General features: G+C 38.7%; 1 protein-coding gene across 2 annotated transcripts in view; it reads right to left on the bottom strand.

The window, feature by feature from the left end:
* The window catches only part of DNAH5 (dynein axonemal heavy chain 5), a 124,564-nt gene that overhangs the window by 95,052 nt on the left and 3,631 nt on the right, over nucleotides 1–25,881 (bottom strand). Inside the window, exons 2-15 of one of the 2 annotated variants that reach the window (XM_075052488.1) lie at nucleotides 25,463–25,597; nucleotides 23,098–23,217; nucleotides 20,263–20,376; nucleotides 18,400–18,621; nucleotides 17,718–17,855; nucleotides 16,936–17,112; nucleotides 16,032–16,145; nucleotides 13,503–13,610; nucleotides 12,895–13,017; nucleotides 10,808–11,023; nucleotides 7,957–8,064; nucleotides 7,137–7,222; nucleotides 6,055–6,376; nucleotides 1,294–1,500 (exon numbers count right to left, since the gene is read on the bottom strand). In XM_075052488.1, coding sequence (XP_074908589.1) covers nucleotides 1,294–1,500; nucleotides 6,055–6,376; nucleotides 7,137–7,222; nucleotides 7,957–8,064; nucleotides 10,808–11,023; nucleotides 12,895–13,017; nucleotides 13,503–13,610; nucleotides 16,032–16,145; nucleotides 16,936–17,112; nucleotides 17,718–17,855; nucleotides 18,400–18,621; nucleotides 20,263–20,376; nucleotides 23,098–23,217; nucleotides 25,463–25,597 — 2,190 coding nt within the window. Of the gene's footprint in view, nucleotides 1–1,293; nucleotides 1,501–6,054; nucleotides 6,380–7,136; nucleotides 7,223–7,956; nucleotides 8,065–10,807; nucleotides 11,024–12,894; nucleotides 13,018–13,502; nucleotides 13,611–16,031; nucleotides 16,146–16,935; nucleotides 17,113–17,717; nucleotides 17,856–18,399; nucleotides 18,622–20,262; nucleotides 20,424–23,097; nucleotides 23,218–25,462; nucleotides 25,598–25,881 lie in introns of both variants that reach the window. The other variant, XM_075052487.1, reaches the window with a different exon arrangement.

Here is a 25,881-nt window from a genome sequence, read left to right as displayed (position 1 = left end):
TGCCCCACCAGTGAGTAGGCTGGGGACACACAAGAAGCTAGGAGGGAACGCAGATGGGACAGCTGACCTCAACTGACCAAAGGGATATCCCATACCTATGACATGATGCTTAAAAATAAAAGTTGGGGGAAGAAGGAAGGGGGACATTCCGAGCTACAGCGTTTGTCTTCCCAAGTAACCGTGATACAGCCTTGCTTGCCTGGAGATGGCTAAACACCAGCCTCCCGATGGGAAGTAGTAAATTAATTCCTTACTTTGCTTTGCTTGCGCATACAGTTTTTGCTTTCCTTGTTAAATTGTCTTTATCTCAGCCCACATGTTTTCTCTTTTAACCTTTGGATTCTCTCCCCCATCCCACTGCGGGAGTAAGCAAGCATCTGTGTGGTGCTTAGCTGCCTACTGGGGTTAAACCACAACACAGAAAAAGGTGTGCAAGTGTCAGTCTCTAAATGGATGCTCCAGGAGACAAAAAGTCCAAGGAAAAAAAAAAATGCATCTAAGTCAACTTTTCAGCAGTTTTATTAGACCAGCCTTACCAGAACTTTAATATGGTATTTGGTTTCTAATGCATCTTTAAGCAGCTGATCTAGTTTCACATGTTTTGCAAAAAACAACCCTTGCAATAACTTCATGACTTAATATGACATTTTTTTTCTTATTTCAGAATCAAGTAGCCCTTTGAAGCTATAGTTTTCTGGACAGCTATCTTTGAATCCTCATCTTGAGTCATCAGGAACCTTATCTGTTCATAGGCAGGCAAAATGATCCAAAGGATTTAAAGGATAAGAGAAAGGGAAGTTTTAGTTTCTCTTTTTTAATTCCACAGACATCTGTGTAAAATACTGGTGCAAGAACTATGCTACTACTTAAATGAATGCTTTACACTTTTTAAAGGCATACCACCTGTTCCTCCCTCCCAGCTATCCTCTCAGAACTAAGTGTATCCAATGGTGACTCCATTATTGGATGACAAATAAATTGCTTATCATTTAGAAAGCATGCAACAGAGCAAGGCATCTTGTAAGCCTCCTTTCCCCCCGCCATCCTCATCTCTTTCCCAAGCTCTGCAGAGCTTCCCTAAACCCATGCATCTTTGAAGTGACTTCACAGAAAATACAAAGCCAAGAAATTCTTTTAAGAAGTGCCTCAAGGCAGTCATAAAGACAAAAAATAGATTTGCCAATGTTTTCTTAATGCATAATAGTTGTTCTTCATTTTTTCTCCTCCATATGTAGAGAACCTAGACATCTTAACGTACACTACACCTACATAAAATAACTAAAATAAACCCACATGCAAATTGTTGACAATCTTCTTATACCAGTCTCTCTTCTGTTGAATAATACTTGCACATGGTGGGATTTCAAGGCACATGTGAGCCATGCAATCTGTTTCTCTGATTAAAGTTAATATTTGAGGGTCGAAATTCACAAATAATTCTCCCGTTTCCGGAGCTTGTACCAAGAGAGATGCCTGAAGTCCTCTTTTAGTTAATTCAATCTGCAGGAAACAAAGTCATCATTACGGATCAGACAAGCCAGTAGAACAAAATCCTTTTTTTTTGGACATAAAAATCACTTTGGCAGATACTAAAATCAGGTATTGCTGACAATAAAGATTGATGTGGTAGGAATCAACAAAACTTCATTAACACAATCTGTATGTACCCAAATGTTTAACTATCAAATTAACTGTTCTTTATCCAACAGACATTTTTCTGTTGGTTCTTGGATATCATAGGCTGCATTTCCAAGCCCAACATCAAAAGCAGAGCCATAAACTTTCTTCAATCCTCTTAAATCTGAACTCTCATTTCCTTAAAACTTATTGCACATTCTGCAATAAGGCTGCACACAACCTCCTTGATGAACTAAATTATTCTTGGATAACTTCTTCAGACATCTTTTGAATAAACTTATCCTCGTTTCTCCTCTTGCTTGTTTTCCACTACCTAACAGATATACCACGCTCCAATCTTAATGGAACTCCTAATTATATCCAACCTCTGGGCAAGTTTTTTAAAAAGACTAAAATTAATGTTCATTATAGATTTCTTTTTTTAATTCTTAAAAGGGAATGCTAATCACACTATTGGCTTTTTAATATTAGAATACCATTTGTTCTCCACGTAATTAGAAGGGAGAGCATTCATCAGACCACCACACATAGAAAACTGGGCTAATACCAGGAAGAAGTCATGCCTTAGAGAAATCTTTCCTACATGAAAAACTTTGCTGCTATTCCTATTTTTCAGTTGTCCTTTTGCTGACGTAATTTTATTGTTCTTTATTAACTTCTCAAATTTCACGTATCACACTACATTGAGATGAAGCTTGTTTTTAAGCAATAGTTTCAGAACCCATTGGTTTCTTTCAGTGTACTTTTTTCTTTTTTTATGGAACACACACTGAAAATTTGCACTCCCTTTCAGTGTCTAACATATAGTTGACTATACTGCTTGCTTCAGCTGTATCATGTATTATCATGACATTTTACACAGCACTTTTCAAGAAATCATCTAATCAAGTTTTGCCAGTGAAGTTGTCATGCTCTATCCACTAGCATCGAAGTCATTCAGCACAGCTGCCTTAATTAGGAGCTGAATTTTTTTCTGCAAAGTTCACCACCAAATCTTACCGCACTCTTCTTTGGACTTCAGACTCATTATTCCCACTAGCAATCTCTTCCTCTCCCATTTATGGTTTTTTCGTGTAATTTTCATTATTAAGGTAACAGAAATTGGTAACAGAAATAAGGGGTACATTGAAGGCAAAATCTTACACTGCCATGGAATTATGTTAACTTTCACACTTCATGGTATTTTACTATTTTAATATGCTCAAGTTGAACATCAGTGGCTATAGCACACAAAATAATGGCTTTAAATCTTATTCTATTAAAGAAAGTGGATAAACAAGGTGGTAACCATCCAGTAACATAAAAGAGGGGCTGGGGGGGAATGTTCGGAAATATCAGAAAGTGCCACTAAGCTTAACTATTTCCACTGTATAGAAAAATTAAAAGTAGTAGGAGTTACAGCCCTATTTCTGTTGCATTTTTATTTCCCACAGGACACTTGCCCTCCTCTCGTTTTTCTTTTGTTCAGGAGTAGAGCAGCAGCTCCACCTTGTGTTCTACGACACTCATGTCCACATCCATCTGCACTCTTGTTGCCACAGTGAGACTACTGAACAGCAGTCCCTTTTTTTTTCCGTATCTAGTAGACAAGTGTATTGATGTTAAAGTGGATATACAGATATACTTTTCATGTATTTTCAGGGCATGTGTGCTCGTTCCAAAACTTTGAAATTGTGTTTAAACCCACCTCCTTTTGTTCCCACCTAATAAGTATAAGGTTGGATAATGCTCAGCAAGTTTATATGGCTGCCACGTGCAATTTGACTCTGCTACAGGAGAAACCAGATGCTTACTTTTAGCACAGATCAGAATCAGATCACAGATCACCAGGAGCTCTCAAAGAAAGGCACCAGTTCAGGGGAGATGCCTTGGATGTTACAGTCATTTTGTAAAAGATGAAAGGAGAATGTACTCGACAGCTCCATCAGGCACGGTACGTGTCAGAAAATCTGATCACCAGATCATCTAGCCAAAGGAGACAGATATAGCCCCACACGAAGCATACATCCTCCTTAGTCTTTACAGCTGAGACAGGGAATATATCTTAAAAGTGCCCAGGCAAGGACATGATATCATCAGCAGGTACAATTCAGTGAAAGCTATCATCAGTATACTTGGAACAATGCAGCTATCCAGCACAGTGCTGGCATCAAAACAGAAACTGAGACCAAGATAGAAACACTAAACAAATGCCAAGGGCTTCCTGAAGCATCACAATTCCCTTCCATAAAACATGAGGGATGCACATACCAAACCAGCTCTGTGAAGAGCACATGAAATCAAAGATGGGCTTCTCAAGTTACCAAATAAGCATTTGAAGTTAAAGACATTTCTAAGTACAACAGCAGCAATTTTCATTACTGCCCAGGAGGACGACCAATTATACAGAAGTCAGTAGTGCCAAACTTAGATCTGATGTACCTGAAACATAATCTATAATGAAAAAACAGTTGAAGTAATACTCTTCAGGTTCCTTGATTCCCAACTGACAGTCAACACCAGATTAATCACCAGTAACATATAGACCGCACCAGAACCAAGGCAATCTGAATACAACATCTTATGCAACCTCTAATATTGTAGTCACTTCTCCTGTTTTACTATACCAAATTGACACAAACACTCCCACCTACAGTATCAGACAATCAAATCTGATGATCCTTTAAACCTTGATGGCAAATGCAAGTGTGAAAGGGGAAGGAAGAGTCAGGAAATCTTGGTATATTCAGATTGGACAAGAGACAGCAGGAACCTCTGGTCTCAGGTCTGGTGTAAGATTAGTTTTGAGAAGATGTTTATCAGCACCACAGATTTTCACATTGTACAAAAGTTGGGGCTGAGCTCCAAGAACAAAAGGCAGATGTGGTGCTAATTGTGCCACCACCTTCAAAACAGTTATCTGGACATTCTGGTCCTTCTTTTTGAGATTTGAGAGACTGAGGCCAATTTTTCTACAACACGGTCTTTGACAAGGCAACAAAGAAACTGGAGCTGGAAAATATGCCAATAGGATAGCAGAAACTTGCAGAGATTTCATGGCTATAAAGTAGTTCCCACAGAAGCCATCTGATAATATGAAGGCAGCCTATGTTCTTTGTTCTATGTACAAAACCCAAGAGGGCAAAATCAGTCAAATGAGATTTAGATCTTAAGGTAAACCATGTCTTCTGAAAAATATTCATACTACAAAGTGTTCTGCCTTACCAAATGGTTGATAGGAAATGAAATGTCTCTGTACTGTGTCTGGCTGAGATGGAGTTAATTTTCTTCATAACAGCTTGTATGGTGCTCCATTTCAGATTTGTAATCAAAACAGCACTGATAACACACTAATGTTTTAGCTATTGCTGAGCAGTGCGTGCACAGGCCTTCTCTGTCTCTCACTCTGCCCCCTGCAAATGAACAGATTGGGGGGTGGGAGGGGACAAAACCAGGCAGATGTACCAAAATAACCAAAGGGATACTCCGTGCCATATAACATCATGCTCAGCAATAAAAAGGGAGAGACAGACCTTGAGGGGGGTAGCCATCTTTTGCCCTGGAACTGGCTGGACATTGGCCTACCCATGGGAGGTGGCGAGTGACTGCCTTTGCAACACTTTGTTCTCTTCCTCCACTTCCTTCACTTACTAAACTACTTCTCATCTCAGCCCACAAGTTTTCTTGCTTTTACTTTCCCTTCTTCTTCCCTGCCTGACTGGCGGTGGACAGGGGGAAGTGAGCAACTGGTTGTGTGGTGCTTAGCTGCTTACTAGTGTTAACCCACATCATGCTCAAAATACACTCGTGTACCAAGTATGCTATTAATTCTACAGGATGCTCTATCTGTTGAGACTGGATGCTTTTTACGTGTACATTCACTCAGAGCGTACCCATGGATCATCACTCAAAAACCAAAACATATTGTCCAGACCAGAGGAAACCTCTGTCTGCTTTTACCTTAGCTAAGCAGCTGAGAGAACTCCTCTCCCCGTACATGAGCTTCTCAACACCAGAGTCAGTGGGACATGGCAGAGACAGAGGAGCAGCTAAGGCTACCACTGAATCTTCATTATAGATTTCCATAATAAATATTTTTCATTGTAACTTCTTAGTTATAATGAAAGTCTTTCTATTGCTCCTAAATTCAGCTACAGGCAGTAAGGCACTGTTCATGAACAGAAACACTTTCTTATGAAATACCTTTTCTTAATCCATCCCTCACTTAAGAAGCATCCTAAGTCTACAGCTTAGCATACATGACTACTACTATTAACCAGAGATTCCTTCACACTGCTGTAACCCAGTGTTCCACTGAGGCCTGAAACAACAGGAATCCAACCCAGTCTGTAAAGCTAAATGTTATTTGTCTACCAGCAACAAAAATCAGCCACATTTTTTTAAAAGAAATATCCTAACCAAAATCAGCTGGTTTACCTGCTGAAGCCATCCCCTGTGGTAGATCACCTCAAACTCCGTAAGAACTTTTGCTACTCTGTTGTAGTTGCGGATTATGCGCTTGCCCTCTGGTGTTCGCAGAACAGCTGGGTGCCGCTGGAAAGACTCCATGGGTTCCTGGATCCTATGGAATAAGTGGCGTGCCCACAAGATCTTACCAGCTATCGGAGGCAGATTACGAGCCAGTGGAGGGTCCTGCTTCTGCCTAGTGTAGATCTTACAGACTGTTTCTATGTCATGACTGTATTTTTGAAGTATTTTCTGATACTTTTCATCAATGCCAAGATTTGGGATTTGTAATCTGCTTAGAAAAATAATAATCATTTAAAAAAATTCCTTCAATCCTACTGAAATTCTTCTGATGCATTGTTGGAAAACACAGTTGTTCCAGATTCTCTTCCATTCTTTAGAAAATAACTACTTTAGCAGCAGAGTTTTCACTAAAGCTTGAACAAATGCTGTCACAACCTGATTCCGAGCAACCAAGATTTAGACCAGATGATAAAAGTTTCCAAGTAAGCCCACACATTTTCTGTTTTGTCACTGTTTTCAAACACTGAGCTAAAATTATGTGCAGCAATCTTTAACCAATCCACCACTAGCAGACTACTCCATTAAACAGAATATTATAAGAATATAATTGCTGCCTTGCAACAATGCGAATTTATCAAGACAAATTTTACTGCTTCTTAATACAAGCATTTTACTCTCTCCTAACTGCACTGTGGTAACAAATTAATGTCATTGTTCAAGGACAAAACTAAGGCAAATATGCTAACAGCCATAAAGTATTCCTGCACTTATGCTAATTTTGAAAGAAGTAGTTCAAAGTCCACTTATATTTTGCATTTTCCGATACAAAAAATATGGGTTTTATTCATCCACACTGCTGAGAAGACATCCCTTAACAGAGCTGAACAGTTCAGTGAGAGGAGGTCAAGGGGGGTTTTGTTTGTATTTAAGAAGATGCCTCCTGCTCTGCTCTCCCAACTTCCCACCATCCTCAAAGTGTTACTTCCATTGCCTGGCAGAATTCTAGCAATCTAGATAGGACATAGTACCTTTCAAATTTCTTCAACATATTCAGTGCTCTTTCAGTGTTCAGAATATTTTCAAAGGTGATGTCCATGAAAATCCTTAATTGACCCTGAAGGAGAACAAATAATTCTACAGCAGAGAACTACATAAGGCACACACCTCAAATATGCCAAGTATTATTTGACAGGATTTATCATGCACTATATTAGAACATAATTTTTTTCTGTGAAAGTAACCTCAGTAAGTACCAATTTTCCCTTTTTTCCTTCCCTCAAGAATTAAATAAAATACAACCAACTTTCAAGGCTTTTTCTTTCCAAGTTCCCACCACAGCTGTGCAACCAACAAAAGCTTTTGTACCCTCAAATGTTACACCATGCTGAGAGCCCTCAAAGAATGCTTGCTTGCCTCTTCGGCAGCCAGTGAGCCAAGCATTTATTTTAATTTTTTTCTTCTACAGATACTCTTTCCTTCCACCAGCTTGTGATTTCAGAACTATGGGAAAGGTAATTATCTTATTTGTGCTATGTCCCCATTCACCCAATGAAATCATCCATTTTTGTGTTATTCTTGCTAGCATAACCTCCAAATAAAGTACACTAATGAAAACTCCTTTTGTTGGAGGCTCTCAAGGCCCCTTCCAGCCTATTGCATGAAACTGGTCTGAAAGTTAAATAATAAATGCAAGCTTTAAAGTGGAGATACATTAGAATATTTTTTCAATTTCAGAATACAAACTTTGAAATTTGCATAATTTCTTTGGGGGTAACTCAGAGAGAGTTATTTTTGTTTTCCTGAGGATTTATCAGTAAACTGAATTCTTATTTGAATCACAAAACCTACATGAAGATCATTTATCTCTTTGCAAAACTCTTCATAGTCTTGGTCAAAATCAGTCTTCCGTTGATCCAGGAAATTGTAAGGCCTTTTCTTCATGATGTCAACAATGCTCTAAACAGTTTCACAGAAAAAGAAAATTATCACCAAAAAATTGCCTTATCAAAAAGACTTATCACACCAAAATTTTTAGCACAACAGGCTGTGCACATCACATTTTACCTTTGCCACTAGTTACCAGTATTTTCTGAGCAGTATAAGCAAACCACTTAAATGACATATTTGCAGGAAACAAGCTAGTGCAGTAGCCATATAAATTTCATTTATATTATTTAGTTCTGTTTTAAGTCAATTAACTGACAGAAAATTCAGACTCTTGCTTTTCATCAGACATTTGTTACCCATTAAATATTATCTCATGCAGAGGTTCATTATTTCTATTTAAAAGTTAACAAATTTCAACATAGGAAAATATTTTCTCAGTAGTATTTTCCATGTCTTTAAATTAACAGATTCCATAGAAAATAGGACCATTCAAAAGTCACAGTAAGATGCAGCACATCACCCGCCCAGGACTTACTATTCCTGTCTTCTCTTACATAGCTGCTGCCCACTCAAATGAAAGTACATCTTAATCAGCATCTCCCTCGAGCTGTACACACAGTTAAAGGATTTCTAATGATGAACCACAGTTCAACATCCTAGTAGTTTACCACAGTACAGCTATGAAGCTCAACATATTTTCAGCACAGCAGACTTCCACCATTTTATTGTAACTCAACTGAACTTCAGTTTTATTGCTTTGCTGTAAATAAAAATTTCATCTTTTCCTCTAAAAACAAGCAAATCCTAGATAGTAACTAAGTGGTAAAGCATAACTGCAACATAATAACTTACTATCGTAAAACTTTTTCAAGTAATATAATCAGTCACATAATTATAGCTATGGTCCATACCAAATACTTCAGTACCTCAATTTTGACACTGTTAAAAAAGTACAATCACTTTCTGCCCTTTATGCATACTATCCAGAACCTTCCATGCAGTATTTTCTACCCAAGCATGTATAAATTTCCCCTTACCCTCCCTCCACCCCCAAATGAAACTGACTTCACCGTAACTAGGTCTCACACAGAGCTTACTTTAGGTCTTGAGTACTGCAAGAGATAATGCTGACTATCTGTATAGAGTTTGCAGACTGCATCACAGCCTGGGCTAATGGTCACAGGCAGCTTTTCAAATACAAATGCCCCAAATAAACAAGATGCTTGTGTTCCAGCCTACCAAAATAGTATCTTTATAGTATGACCTGAAAATTCTCAGCAACCTGAGCTCCTGAAAAGCCTGCTGGCACAACTTTAGAGAGCAGCTCTCAGTGAAAGGAGCAAAATTTAGAGCAGCCCACACCTATCCTGCCCACATGGAATAGTCTTGGACCAAGCTATCCTTCCAGTTGTGCCCAGGTTTCTTCTCAGACGACTATAGAAGAGAACAAAGGAGAAAACTGGCCATTATGAAGGATGCAGTCGAGGAATCAAAACCCCAGACTGCAACAAGGAGTGAATCAAACCCGGATGGACCATGGAATGCTCACATTCTACCCTACAGTTACTTAACTAAAGCAAAGTGATTTATTCATGGTCATAACAAAAAGGAAAAGGACAGGGTAAAGCAAATTAGAATGCCACGTTTGCCGGTACTGCCACTGTATCGCATGTAGTCTCTAAAAGCAGCCTACAAACTCCACACATTGAATACTTCTGATTTAATATTTACAAGTGCCATAATTATAATACTGCACTAAGATACACACACAATAAGGTAAGTTAACCCAGGCTCAGTAAAAGCAGGGAAGACTCTACTTGATAGAAAAGAAAGTTAACCTCAGAAAGAAAGAAGGAAAATGGCATGATTTAGCATATTTATATTCTTAGAATAGCTCCTTGTTCAAGTCTCACTACTACTAAATAAAAGGACCAGGAAAGAAACCTGAATAGTAATACTAACAAGCAAAGGGATTTTGCTGTTACAAAAGAAAATGCCTAAGTTTGAAGAGCTTTCCAGAGCAAACCAGCTAAGTCAATTCTCTTCCTCCCTCAACCTAAAGATATGAATTAACCCTTTTATCCCCCCATAAAACACAAAACTGAAGACTGTACTCTAGATCTAGAGTACAGATTTTAAGTAAAGTTAATAATCTGTTTTGCTGGAATTAAGCTCACTGTTTCCTTAATGAAACAAGTAAATCTGAGAGTCCAAGTTTTTTAGAGGGTTTGGAAGTTTTTCTGATTATTTATTTGAAGAAATCAAAGTTACGTTTGTTTGTATTTATGCAACACAGAAATTCAGCTAGGGCTTTTTTCACCCCAAGCTGCAAGAAAATCTGACTTCAGTGTCAACCACTGTGGCAACGGAGCCAGCCTCAGCAGCAAGCACTGATCAGGTACCCCTAGATTAATGGGCAAGAGATGAAGACAATCTGCAGTTTTGGTCACAGTATACTTATGTATCCAGCAAAACATTTGTGAAGACAGAAATGTTGCACTTCTCACTTTTTCTCCTGATTGCAACACAAAACCATGGCTCCAGTTACTCCTGTTACATAGTCCTCCCATTTTGTTGCTTTTTACAATCAACTCTGATTTTAACATACCTCTTTCCCATGTCCTCCTGCCCTGTGTTCATCTTGTCTGCTCGCTTCCCCAGCAATCACATACTTACATTGCTATTACACAGTAATTTTAACACAACTTACAGAGTTAATTTTTCTCTTGATAAACACTTTTCTAAATCTCATAATTATTTATTTTTTAAAGTTCAAGTCAGATTGACAGGATACCCAAAATTTACTACGTACCTCATATTTTGTGATCATTCCTTCCAATCCCTCTATCTTAGACTCCTGTAGAACCGAGTAGGTTTTCATAGTATTGAACACATCTATTATCTTTACCAGACGTCGATGAAAGGTTTCAAATTTTCCAAAGATATACATCTCACTAAAATCAAACTGTCTTTCAGCTGGATTTTGTTCCAATTTCTCTTTTACCTTGTGAAAGCAATTTTGATACTCCTAAAACAAAAGAATTTAAAAGAAGAATGTCAAGCATATAATAAAAGGCATAATCATCAGCTAGAACAAAATTCACACAGATATTATCCTAACTTGATAGCAAGTAGAAGTTTCATCAAGAAATGATTATTAACATGATAAAGACAGTAAAAGAATTTGTCTCTGAAAACTAACCCAACAATACCATTACAGGATCACCCATTTCATCAAATGAATGAACTACACATATATGTATTGGTACATTTCATCCTTAGCTAGCATGAAATTCTGTTCTGTCCATTTTATAGCCGGGCTTGATGTATTTACTGAATATCCAAGATGACAACCCAGGTTGCAGTTTTCAGAGACTGAAAATACTGATTGTGTGCTAGGCAGTTTTATTGAATAATAATGTTTCAGATTTTCCAAAATCACATTCCAGAACAAAAACCCTTTGGAAGTTGGAATGCTACTCCATAGCAGCATATAGTTTTCATCCACTTTCTTAACTGGGCACAAACCTTACTCCAAACATGTTAAAAGTAAATTCTTTCCAAAGTCAGATTACATAGCTAACAGATTTGCTTGGAATGGTTTCTTTCAATAATAGTTCTCTAAAATATAATGTTCATTATTTTTTAATCACATATACGTATGAATAACCCCACTTGGAGATATTAATACAAAGGGCCCAGAGTTTCCTAAATTGTTAGTGATTCAAATTTTAAGTTTTAATCTATTATTTTTCTGAAAGCTTTTGGAAGTATTAAGACTCAAATAAAAACCTAATCCTTCAACATACTTTAATGAAGCAATTTAATAATTTACTGTATCTATACAGAAATACACAAATATACTACTCATTGCTGATAGTAAGATGTCATATAAATTTACACTAATTTGTGTTATAACTATGCAAGATTTGCTGCTTCAGAAGTTGTCAGGATAAAGTTCTAGTCGTCCAAACACATATTATTGAAGAATCAAAAAGTAATAATGGAGAAAGTCTAATACAGACCTTCCAATATCTACATAGAGCTTATCAAAAAGACAAAGCTAAGCTTTTCACAGTAACACATGGACAGAGGCCAAGAGGCAACAGGCATAAATTGAAACAGAAGATGTTCTGACTAGATATAAGGAGAAAATCTTTCACCCTAAGGACAGTCAAGCGGTTAAAGAGGTTGCCCAGCAATGCTGGGCAGTCTCTCAATCCCTGGAGAACTTCAAGACAGGACTGGATAAAGGACTGGGCAACCAAGCTTGATCTCACAGCTGCCCCTGCTTTGGCTTTGAGCAGAAGGTTGAACTAGATACCTGCTGAGGACCCTTCCAAGCTGAATAATCCTATGATACTATGTTCTAAAGGAAGGGGGAAAAAAAAATTTAAAAAAATCCCAAAATGGTCATGGAAGTGTATGCAAAAAAACAAACCACAAAAGGCTATCTTTCCAATGGGTCTATGCAACCTGAACAGCTGAATTCTTCTCAGTTCACTAAATTGTGCTTTCTAAAGGTATAGGTTATCCACACATCTCTGAAATATATTCAGTTCAGTAACTCCACATTTTCATTTCTATCACACATCCCTCCTCATCACATGAGAGGACACTTTCTAGAGAAACTCAGGCATGAAAATCCAAGTAATTCTCACATAAGAAGCACAGTTAAGTTAGGCTAAGCATCAAAATCCTGTTTGTGGAAGATCAGCAGAAACCCAGGTAAATCCCCTGGTAGCTCTAATATAAATGTTCCAGTTACAAAGGATATTTTTAAATTGGTTCATTTTCTTTCATTATAACATTGCTTCCTCATATAAAATAGAGTTTTCCTAATCATGCTTTCCTAAATCTCACTTTATATTCTGTTTTCCACATGTTCTTCCCACCTACCTGTTTAAGTCTAATGGCTGCTTGTAGCTTTTCCATAACTCTCTCCTGAGGTTGATTCCAGATAGTGGCTGTATTGTTGTTTGTAATGTAAGATTTACATGCTGTAATCATCTGATTGGTCACCTAAAAGCAGTTTTAACCTTGTGAAAAAGACATTTCAAGACAAAGCAGACCTTGCCCTTCTTTCAGTCTCACCCCATACCTCTGACTCCACCAGCCTAAAGCCTGCAAAATACCAATACCAAACACCAGCCACATAGACAGACTATCATCCTTGCAATATCCAGCCTCCAGACCATTACACAACCAAAATATTGTTGATGAACTACGCTCACCCTCAATCTATTCATGTCAGGGTTAAGATTATCCCTGATCTTCAAGTATGAAAAAAATTCTTACAACTGCAAATTACAGACAGTAAACTAAGTTCTAACTTTTAGGTAGTTTTATCACTATTTCCAATTCTCTATACATTCAAAAAGCAGCATTAAATTAAACAAAATGCTGCTTCTTCAATCACTTGGTGCCTTTGTATTTTCTGTCTCTCACTCAAGCAACACCACACAAAAAATATCTGTGAAAATTTCCTTTCACGCTGTAGCACTGACCTTCACAAACAACGAAGATATCTTTTCAGACGTGTTGTAATACTGAGAGATACTCTGAATCATTTTAATTGCGTTTATCAGTCCTGGAATAGCATCCACCATGGATACCTGGGAAGAAACACAGTTTGAGTTCTACTCAGTACTTTTCTTGCCATACATTAGCTAGACACATAATTAGAGAATACAGGAACATTATGAACATCACCTTCCTAATGTTTCTGCCTCAGTTTACCTGGGCTTCTCCTGTGGAGCAGCCTGTCCTACTTCATCCTCCAAGCTCTACAATTCAGTTTGGGTGAAAAATTTTCACTAGTCTCGGCTGGAAGAACTCTGGTCAGCGAGTGAAACTTGATAGAGACAAAGTCCTCTTCAAAAGTACCACTTATTTTCACAAAAAGTACGTTTGTACACTCTTTTGCTAACCTGGTGGAAGCTTGCGTATAAGGAGAGCCCAAAAATCCCATTAAGCCTCACGGCACTCATTTGAATAAAGGAAATATGAAGAACAGCTTTCCTATAGTACTGTCATTTAGGTAATAAAAAAATTATATACGACAGATGAAGTGCCTAGGAGAAGATGATCTTATAGCCCATTCTTTGGGGTGCAGGCACCCAAGGGTTGTTGAAGGGGCTGCAGCGGCGGCCGCTCCTGTGAGGAGAGACGAGGGGCTGCCCCGGGCCGGTTCCAGCCGGTTCCCGCCGGTTCCCGCCGAGCCCCTCAGCCTCGGGGAAAGCCCGGGGAAGAAAGGGCAAAAGGGCTGAGGGAAACGGGGTGAGAAACAGCCCTGCCAGCCCCGAGGGGAGAGCGGGAGGAGGGCGGGAGGTGCTCCCCTGCCCGGCAGGGACGGCCCTGCGTTCCCGGCGAGGAGCCATGCCGGAGCGGGGACCAGCGTGAGGCGGCAGGAGCTGGGAGAGGAGCTGGGAAGGGCGGACCGCAACCCCCATTCCCCGTCCCCCTCGGCGGGGAGGAGGTAGGAGCGGTCAGGCATGAAGGGGCGAAGCTGAGCCGGGGGGGAAATGTGGTTTTAATTTTTGTCTTTGTTTCTCACTACCCAATCTATTTTCCCTGTCAAAAAAAATGAAATTACTTTTCCCCTAGTCGAGTCTGTTTTGCCCATGATGATAACAGGTAAGTGATCTCCCCGTCTTTGAAAAATCCATGAGCTTTTTCATCCTATATCCTCCCCCCATCCTTTTGAGGAGGTGGAGTGACAGAGTGCTTAGCCCATTGCCAAGGTTAACACACCACACGCGTTTTAATTCTCCATACCCTGCAGGGTTTTCAGTGTCTTGCGTACAAAAGAAAGGCCTTCTGCTGAATACTTTGAAGAGAAGCATCATTTTAAAAGCCCAGCAGTCCTGTTTTCAGCCCATGAATGGGCCAGACAGATTTTTTTAGACCGCTCCTCCTCACATCTGAATTTCCAAAGCAATGACAGTTTTACTGAATTGCCAAAGTGGTGCTCAACATGGGACAGGTAAGTATCAGTAAGGGAGAGGTCCACACCTCCCTGGCTTCCACCCGAAGTGCTACACCCTCTCAAAGCTAAACATCTCTGAAGCTGGCACCACTTCCTCCTTGGTAAATGCCAGCATGGGGAGCACAAAGCAGATCAAGTCCAACAGACCCTGTAGAGTGCCAATAGCAAGCACACTCACTTTAACTCTGTTTGGTATGGGTATTGTACTAACCATTCCTCGGAGGGACTCAAATATCAGATTGGGAAACACTGAAAGAACACACTGTTCTAATACCATCCAGTAAATGGAAACAAACAGAGCCATACCATGGTTGCTCAGAGCACTGTTTGGAAGCAATTACACTTTAGGAAAAGCATGGAGAGAGAGAGGTAGCTAGGATGGTCAAAGCTTTGCGTCTTCATGGCTACTCATTATATTTCTCTGACTAGCAAGACCCAGAGTCAGTTGCAAAACCAGTTTTAGTAAAAGCAACCATTTGCCACCTACTTTAGCAGATAATGGGACAGTACATCTTCCCTCCAATCCTTTAGGTTGGCTGGTTTTGTTTACTACTTGTTACACTTGCTTGTTATCCTGTTACTACAGTGTGAGAAGGTGATTTATATTTACACCTTAATATTTACATAACTATGTTTGTTTTCCTAACCCCAGAAGCTGAAAATTGCCTTATAAATGTTAAGCTAAGCATGACCTGACCACCAACACAAAGACAAAAGCTCAGCCTTTGTCTTTAGCATAGCACTAGGTTCACTTTCACCCCCCCCTTTTTTTTTTCTTTTAATCGCAAAGATTTCACTTCCTCCCACAGCACAGAATCCATCTTCATCATCAGACCAGAAGCTTCATAGATACCACAGCAAGAAAATAACAAGTACTTGATTGTGTAGCCAGAAATTCGCACTAGGCCACTTATGGCATAACTGAACAAAGTCTCACATTGGAGATGCATACCTAAAATGCTACCTATGTCATTTCCAAACTGATCCTACAACACTCATTTTAGTTGTCTCAAGAGATTTATGTTAAGAATTTAAAAGTTCTGCTTACAGGATCACTATTGTATAATGGGTCACAACATTTTTCCAGAGAATATAGATACTTCACATTATCTTTAGCTTCATTTGCTGCATCTGTGATGCGAATATCCAACGCTCGCCAGTTCTAAGAACAGAAAGTTGAAAAAAAAAAACCACCACACATTTCAGAAAAACTGTTTTGAGATCAGTCTGTTCTGTCATTAGCCTTTAAACACATTTGAAAGCACAGATCCGTTACTTCAGAGTTACACTTGTTTACACAAGATAAGGAACAGGTCCTCATTTTGCTTTCATTAATTTGACTGTGAACATACAGTTAGACCACTGAGCTTAACAAGTTATGTCAGTAGTAGCATCAAGTCAAGCTGCTATAAAATACATAGACATCATCTGGTAACTATTTTTGCTTGGACTGATGAATATATAACCATGTATTTGATGAGCCAAAACTGTTTTATTCACTTATTTTTTGGTTTGTGATGGGACTTTAACTTGTTATGTCCATTTAAGAAGTTAAGACTCCACAAGCAGTTTGAACAGACGCTGTAACTACACAAGAGGTTTAAAAAAAGAGGGGTTTTATCTTCTTTTCATTAAATACCCAGTTCATTAATTCAATTTTCTGATTTAATAATCAACTTTTCAAAGATTTATAAGTATTTATTTCTGTTGAGCCATGTGGATGCAGTACATTATCAGCCTTTAGACAAAGGGGAGTCCCAGTCTTTTCCCGTAAATTAAACTAGATTTAAAATTTATCTACTCAACGTGAAGAATAGGGAAGGACAAAGACAACAAAAACCAAAGATGCTTCAATATTTTCCCCACCAGCAACATTACATACATCACCAAAATGAACTAAGGCATACAGAGCATTTCTAGTCTTTACATCTGGCATAATTCAAAACAGAAACCTTCAGCAGTTTGGATTTAGCAGCAGCAAGTACTCCAAGCACTGCCTTCACATCTGGGCTCTTCAGCTGGTCTGTAAGGTAGTTGAATTTTGACAATCTCTTTTTCCAGTAATCAAGCTCTACTCGTGGTCCAAGGTCATCAGCTTCCTTTCTCAACTGGTCATTTACTGCAAGAACCTTTTATCGTACAATAATATTAGTGAGTGATGCTAATATTTACCTGCATGGATAGCATGGATTAATTCATAATTTAACTCCTAGTATTAACCTCCTGTGATAAATTACCTAACTCAGCCACCACCACCTCACATAAGAGACTTTAATTTTGCTTTGCCTTTTTAGTTTTGAGTTAAAGAGGGAGTAGCATCTCAAGAGCACCGTTACAGACAATTACATTTTCTGCAAATAACCTGCAAAGCATATTCCAAAGTATGATTTTAACCACTGAAAATAGTGTTCACTGAATTATCACATTCATTCTGCTTTCATTAAATCCACTGGGAATCACTAGCTGTTTTCTACTTTAAGAATAGTTGATTATCAAAAACAGGGGATTAAGCTTCCAAAGACATGTGTATGGTTTATTTACTAGTAGATGGAAAAAGCTCTCAATAATATTCTCATTGAGAAGTAAAAGCACACAAAACATGCCAACAGTACTTTAAAACACAGGGAATGATCACATCTACAACTTCATAGAAAGGTAGCTATATGCCAACAGGATTAAACTCATCTGCCAATATGCTGATGTTGTTGTATTTCACATTTGTCCAGTGTATCACCTGTTCAATTTGTTTGGTCCATCCTTTCATGCAGGCTTCTATTCTTTCAAGAGCATCTATGCTGTTAGCAACCACCAAGTAATCTGAAGGTCCTCTTAGAGTTTTCAGATCATATGTTTCACATTTCTTCAGATCAACCTAAAATACAAGTTTAAAAAAAATTGAAATGCTGAAATGTTCATGCCAAATAATCCAGGAACTTTAAAAAGTAACTGGCTGCCCCACTTGGGGTGTCTCACTTCATATTCCCACTTCAGTTTAAATTAAACTGGTTTGAGCCAGAACTGGGCTCCAGAATCTGGAGAATTCACCAGCCTGGCAGCTGTACTCTCATGTTCTTTCCTTCACAATGGCCAAGTAGAAATTAAGAGTTAAAGCAACTGTTTATCATACATTAATCAATCTTGGTTTAAGAGTGGCCACAGCCATTGGAGAGTCAAGAAGTTAATAGCTTTAAAAAACTGGTGCCAGAGCAAACAAGAACAGAAGCACCTGCAGAATTGTTAAAGCCACAGACCAAAGTGTAACAAGTTACTGATGACAACAAACAAGTGGGGTTTTTTTTCTCCAGTTTAACACACACAATTTTTATGAGTATCCTACAACAGCAATTAATTCAAAAGCTCCAGAACAAGAGACATTCTACAGCTAGCTCAGTTTGTTTGCCTCATGAGCATACTACCTTTTCCAACAGACTTTGCTGAGCTCCTGATAGCACACTAACAAACACTTCAAGGGAACAAAGGAAGTCCTGCTTAATCTTGGAAGCTTGTTGAGGTTCACCACTTTTGACCCAACCACAGTCCATAGTCTGTAAGGCTGGAATGAAGATTTCTGATATCAACTGCTCAACACTTTTTAGTAAGCCATCTCGACCTACATTCATCATATTAAAATTTATTTCCTGTAAAAGAAACACAATACAACTTAAAAAACCCAAAATTTTGCCATCATTATATTTATTCCAGTCCTATTGTCCTGAGCATCTCAGAAGTTACCAGTGTGTACAAGTGCTCTTCAAGCTAACAGCACAATTCTTGCTAGCAGGGGCTGCAAGGTTTGCACAGGGTCACAGTGTGTCATACAAAACTGCAGAAACTAAGATCTGAAAACACTTCCAAAACATGAGAGTATAAGAGACCTATAAAGCTCAGTTTATATGGGTGAGTAAAATGATTCCAGCCTGCCACTTCTATCAGAATTATATTTTTTAATATATTCATACATACGTATGTATATACATAGGCAGACATCAATGTACTTAAAAGGCTTAGATACCAAAAGAATTACGAACTACAGTTAATTCTGACTTGCAATTGGCCAAAGATTTTGGTTCAGGAAGAATTCTTCTCTATAGTTTGAAAGAGAACAATTCACAGAACATCTGCTTTTCAGACATTCTGAAAAAGACTCTGAAGACTTCCAAGGTAAATTACATTAATCTGCCAGCTATTTTTTGCTTCATTAGAAGGTACCACAAGAGTTTTTTTCAACAACAATTTAACACCAAACAACTTGTATTTAAGTATCAAACATTAGATGTGTCTTCAGACATATAATTTTTACTTTTCAACTTGTCTCTCCTAGTTTTAAGGTATTATCTACTATGAGCAAGGGCTATATCATTACTTATGAAGAAGTCTGCTTTAGACATCTTCCAGTTGCAATTACCAACTTGCAAGCATTAAGCAAAAAAAATCTTCAAGTGTTTAATAGTATATAATTGACCAAAATCTAAGACAGATCTTTCAAAATCATCAAAAAAAATTAAGAGGTTAAGCATAAAACTTTAAAGCATATATCTGTAGAAAACAAGTAATAATCTGGTGATGACAACCAGCTCACCCACCCTTTGCTCTTCTGTTTCTTGCCTATCTGGTCAAAATACAGTTTTAAGAGGTTTTCCTAGAAATGAGGAAAGTTAAAATTTGCTGGCTTCGGAGTTGTACTTGAAAGTTCCCATTCTGAAGTGTACAGAAAATTTTCCACAACACTAGATTTTCATTTAGCCCATCATTCTTATTTTAGCACTCTGATAAGTTTGTCTACAACTGTATGATTCCCTACATTTTGCTCTGTGCTCCTCACTACTGGAGCATTTGATCCAGCTTTACTCACTTCAGACTGTCCTAGATTTAAGGACTCTCTCACCAGTAAAAACTTTTTCATATATAATTTGCATATACACTCTCAGAAATAAAACTATTTTTGTTTGTTTAATGGATTTGCTAGCACTTATTGAAATTTAACAGCTTATTATTTAGGTATTGACCGATTACTCTTTGTCATTCTGGATTGTCATAAATATTCTTCCTTAGCAACATTTCTTCATAGCAATAATACACTTGAAGTTGCTACTGCTAGGTAGTGTTGGCTTTTCTATTCCCCTCCTTTTTTGTCCTGTGTTTATTTAGCCAAACTGTATCCTTCTGCTCATTCCTCCACATCAAAGGCTGTCAAATTACGCGCTGAGAGCAAATACCCCAAGATGAAAATTAATTTTATACAAGATTATGTACAGTGATCAGCAGTCACTGACTCTTACCTGATGGATATTCTCAGTTGTGATGAGTTTAAAAAGATTGTCTCTAATGAAGAAAATGCATACACCAGTTAAAGCAACTTCTTTTCCCTCTGTCACAAATACTTTAGGTTTCTTCTTTGTCAAATGAGAGTTCATTCCTGTTTCTGGAAGGCCGAAGTTCTCTATAGATTCAAATAAAAAAACCATTTAAAACCCACTGATTATTTATTCAAAGAAAAGTCTTCTAAACAAACACTTCAGTCGTCATTTGTCTATCTTCAAGTCCCAGTCCCCTGGAGCCACCCCATGGGACTATCCACAGACAGTACACAGCATCCAGAATCTTCACAGCACAGTAAGAACTATTTCATCTACTTTTGCCATTTGTGCATCAAAAGCCTTTCATTTCTATTCACTTATTTGTTTTCTACTCCTTCTAAGCAAAGGTTCAGGTTCAAGATCCTCTTACATAGCTCTCTATCACGCAGTTGCAGGTAATGCTCTATTGCTTTAAAAAAAAAAAGTCAGCAAACGTAGCTTACTTCAGAGAAGCTATTATCAACTGTCTTTCCTTAAAAAGATGTAGACATAAGTCTGACATAGAAAAAAAGAAAAACAGTATTTCTGGAAACAAGGAAAGAGATGCCACAGCAGATTCTTTAGGGGGAAAACAAAACAAAACAAACAGCAAGGGAGCTATAAGGGACTTCCCTGCCCTTTCTTCTTCCCGCAACATGAATATGCTGCTCCCATGTTTAGGCTTGTTGGCAACACTTGTAAAGAGTCACCAAGAAGTAGCAGTATCTCCGGGGGAAAAAAATAATTCTCTTAAATTGTGGTTTTGGCCCTGTTACTTCTCTGCTACTAGTTTTCTGGTGTTACCTCAAAATAAAATCATGTGCATACACATCTCAGTGAGACACTGAAACAATAAAAAGATCAAAGAGTGAATTGTTGATACTGGTAGTAAAGGACAACATCCAAAAAATTGCAAAAAGTGACAAGTCCCTTGCCCTTTTTTCTTTCAGGCACATGGTCATCTGCCCCAGAGATCCCTATTTTGCTTCACGTGGCCACTGGTAAGTCCCCTCCCCACCCTTTTTTTCACATCACCTTTCCCACTCCCCTTTTTCATCACAGCTCCTGCAGAAGTCTTTTTTGTTTACCTTAGAAGTACATCAAGGACTCTGTCACCAGTTTTGACTGAGAATCTTAATGTGATTTATTGCCAATTAACATTAACTTGCCCTATCCTTGTACTTCAGTAATTACAGAGGCTAGACCAGCAATAGTTATCCCAGTTCTCAGGGCATTCCCACAACGTATGGAGCTAGAGTAAGGGATACACTCTGCAGTCTCTTTAGAAAAGAGGTACTGTTACTGAAAAGGGTGCTTGAAGTTATTACACTGCATATTAAAAGTGTCATTCAAAACACTGCAAAAAATCTGCATGTGAGGGTGGGCATAAAACCAGACTTTGAAATGGCCCCTTCGAACTCTAGAGTACATCTTCTTGAACTCAGAGATACACAGCCTTCTGTTCTGCAGGCACACAAAGTATCTTGTAGGCACCCTTCATGGGACCATCTTCTGCCCTAACAGAAGGGTCCGCTGATCCACATCTGGGTCAGAAAACCAGCTTGTATTTGAGGTGGTGCGTAGTAAGTGCCCTTGCCAACAAGATGCATGTAATACCACAAAAATTCACTTCACTTTACTGCTAAGTAGCCATCACTATAACTGCGATTTCTGCTTTGCTAGTCTGTGAACCACAACCCCAGCACGATCAGCACAGAAAATTCTTTTAAAGACTCTGCCACAATGATACTGTAGGATTATCTGATCAGTTTGGGGGTGGGTGAGGGAGACTGATAGATTCCCAGGCTTTGTCCCTTGCCTCACACTCCCTCCAACATACTTCCACCACTTCAACTCAAGCATGTTAAAACTTGTTTAGCAGATTTCTAAATTAGCGTCTGAGTCTGTATTTTCATTTGATTTTCTTTCTATGTACATTTAAATTTTAATTGTTAGAGTTGCTGATATCATATTACACAGTCTTTTGATACCTTTTAGGTATATACATACATATATGCTGAAAATACATAAATAACTATTTATACACTCATATAGGTATGTTTACATATGTATAAACACAGATATACATAGATATATTTACAAGGCCTTTACGGGGGTAAACAAGTGGGGTGAACTCCCACCAACCAATCACAGGTCTCAGAGGTCACACAGCACCTGGCTAGTCCCAATGGCAGCAGCACTGGAGGCTCTGGGACAGAAGCCATGGGCAAAGGGAGGATGTCCTTGTCACCGGAGTCCTGAGCTGCCTCCAGGGTGAGATGGAGGCTTCTCCCTGACATGTGGTAACATGGGGGCACTGGGGAAGGGAAGGGGATATGAGCAGAAGGGAATTCTGGGATAATGGCCCTGCTACCCATAATGCAGGCCTCCTGGGGCCATTAGTCATATAGCAGGACCACCTGGATAGATGGTCATACACCAAGAAATGTGGAGGGCTTCTAGGACAGACTGGTGGCACGATTGGAGGGGAGGAGACAGAACACCTGCCACTGCTCACCTTGTGTAAAAGTCATCTTTTAATTATCAAAAACCATTTCCCAGACCCCCAGGCAAGAGTTGCTAGGCTTGCAAGGAAGTACCTTGCTGCTGCATACTAGCAATATGCAGAGATGCACTAATAAGCTTCAGTAATTTCATCCATCTTCATTTCATGAGCAAGGATCAGTGTCCCAGTATGACCAAACTTGACTTGCCTTAAGGCCCAGTTTGTAAGAGCTTTACTATTTGCTTTTTCCCTGCATGCTTGTTCAGCACAACTAAAACATGCTGCAGAAGAACCTGAGTTGCTTTACCCGTATCTGTTGCCTCCACGTCTTGATAGTAGAACATCAGATGACGAAGACCTCCAGGGGCCAGGAACTTGTCAATGCGCTCTATCTGTTTAAGATAATGTTGAGATCATTATGCATAGCACACCCGCTACAAAAAGTTTAACGCTCAGCTTTTTAACAAAAAGGGCTGACAAACACTTATCACATGATCATTGTTCAATAATAAAATTATACCAGGCCCAGTTACTACTCCCCCAAAAATGATTGAGTTGCCTTGTACTTTAGGAGCACACACCTACTTAATTGAATAATTTAAATTTTTCCATGCTGAACACAACAGAATATAGCCAGGCCATGTTTCAGTTTACTGAAACCACTTACTGTACATGCTGTGTGTCGTTTCTCAAACCGAGGGCACAGGACATTTCTTCATGTACTGAAATGCAGCAGCACCTCACTGAAGTCCCTCACCCATGTTATTCTTACTGCCATTCAGCTAACTAGCTGAAAGCATAAAACTCACAGCTGCAATTATTCCATATCATAGCAACAGAGGAAGCCTTTATTTATATTTTAAGCATCAGGACAATTTCACAGTTCTCCAATTTAAGGCTGCCATCAAGCATCCTTGAACCATGTGTTGGTAGTGCAGTCCAGCAATCTCATGTATAGGCCATACAGGCCTAGGAAGAAAGTTAATTGCTCTACACTAGTATGCTGATCAGTGTTTCAGCACTTGAAAGTCTGGCCTAATCCATTATTTTTCTAGATCTATGAGACATTGTTTCATATAGTCCCTAACTACATAGCAATCTTCCAGCAGAAAAGGCTTCTACTTCTGGAAGTTCTTCTTCAGAAACATTTGCTAGTACCATTTTGGGCTTCCTAGTGCAGGAAGGTTAAGAGATCACCAGCAGCAGCAAAAAAGCCACATCTATCCCTCTTCCATTAATAATGGGCCTCAGTTACACCAAGATCACAAACTACTATTCCAGAAAATCTTGTCTGAGCCCTCCAAGATGAGGTCAAAACAACTATTATGCTTTTCTCTTTCCAAGTATAACAGCTGCCAATATTTTCTTCATCTGACAATTATTCTCAGGCAATATAGTTCGCCAGGAAACCCATTTAGAGATAGAATGCACAAGGGCTGAAACAAGTTCTGCTTTTTAACTTGTGTGACAGTGTTCTGCATAGCTTATTTCCTGTATCACACAGAATCACAGAAACATTGGAAAGGACCTCTGGGAAATCTGGAGGCCAGCCTCCTGTATCATCAATAGCAGCTTAGGTCATCTAGAACTTTGCCTAGGCTGAGTCTCAAAAACCTCAAGAAGAGAAATTCCACAACTCACTCGAGTAACCTATTCCCATGCTGCACGACCCTCCTGATGAAGAAGGGTCTCTTGAACAATTTGCAAGTTGTGGCTATTGCATTTGTCATATCACCTGCAACCGCTAAGAAGAGTTCAGATCTGTCATCTCCATAACTACTCTTCAAGCAACTGCAGGCTACTGTTTGACCGCCCCTCAATCTCTTCCTCTCCCTCTTCTCTTACTTTGCATGCCCCGTGTCCCTCTATCTTGGTAATCTTCCACTAGACTTCCTTCAGTTTCTCAACAATATTAACACTGAAATAGGAATGCATAAATTGAAGGTACACAGATGGAAAGAGAATACAAGAGAAATAAAAAAAAAGACAACCATGTTTAGTGTCAGGGAATAAAACAAGATCTACTTGCTGTCTACTCAGGTTTTAAAAAAATAATTATTTCTTTTCAAATCACAAAATGTATTTCCACTGCATACAATACTTACCATCAACTTTGATGCACCATTTCCTCAACATATATATGTCTAACTGCTTACCCCCTGCATTAACCCTCATGTGGTCAGTCAGATCACTTAGCCATTCTATTTTGGCAAGTAGTTGCCACCTGATTTAATCTCCTAAACTAGATCACAGTGTAGTCTCACAAATACTGGTGGTAGCCTAATGGAAACAACAATAGCATGCAGCCTACTGTGGACAGGACTCTTGAATCTATATATTCAAGGATTGGCAGACTTCATGCTGCAGTTCCAGTATGAAATACAGTCACAGGTTTTACTGTACTATCTATAACCACTGGAAAGCAGAAATTCTAACCAATTCAGTAGTGTTACAATAGGTCCTGAAACTAAGGACACTACTGTTTAACTTAATTACAAAATGCTGAGAAATATTTTTTCAATGAGAAGACCTGAGCAATCTCAGACATGAAGTCTGACAACTGTCTCACCAAGTATTTAACGGTAATATCAATTCTAAAGCACCCTATAAGCTTCACTATCAAATTCATCAGATTACCTGGTTACCATCAAGAATAGCATCTTCTACTTCTGCTTTGTCCAAATTCACACAAGAGGCAATGGTATCCAGTAAGTAATCATGCCTGCCATCCAGACGAGCACGTTTAGCCTCCCTCTCTTCCTTGAGCTTTTGCTGTTATAAAACACAAAGTGGACAACGAATTTACAATCTATTTTGAAGACAAAAATAAAGAAAATTCTAAAACTTATTTTAAAAAGTAAAGGCTATTACATTCTTCCATACTTGTGGTTTAAGGCACTCAAATGACATTTTTAGAAGTGACCCCTGTTATGATTTTACAGTTGTTTTCCTATGTTCTATTTTCAGATTTAGCACAAAAATTCTATCATGAGACTTTTGTACAATATTATTTATTTGTTGAAAGGCTCTGTAGGGGAATGAAAAATAAAGGTATT

The sequence above is a fragment of the Buteo buteo genome, chromosome 20 (genome assembly GCF_964188355.1).
Source record: "Buteo buteo chromosome 20, bButBut1.hap1.1, whole genome shotgun sequence".
NCBI classification, from domain to species: Eukaryota; Metazoa; Chordata; class Aves; order Accipitriformes; family Accipitridae; genus Buteo; species Buteo buteo.
The sequence above is the reverse complement of the archived record's forward strand: the minus strand, read 5'-3'. Positions and strand labels throughout refer to the sequence as shown.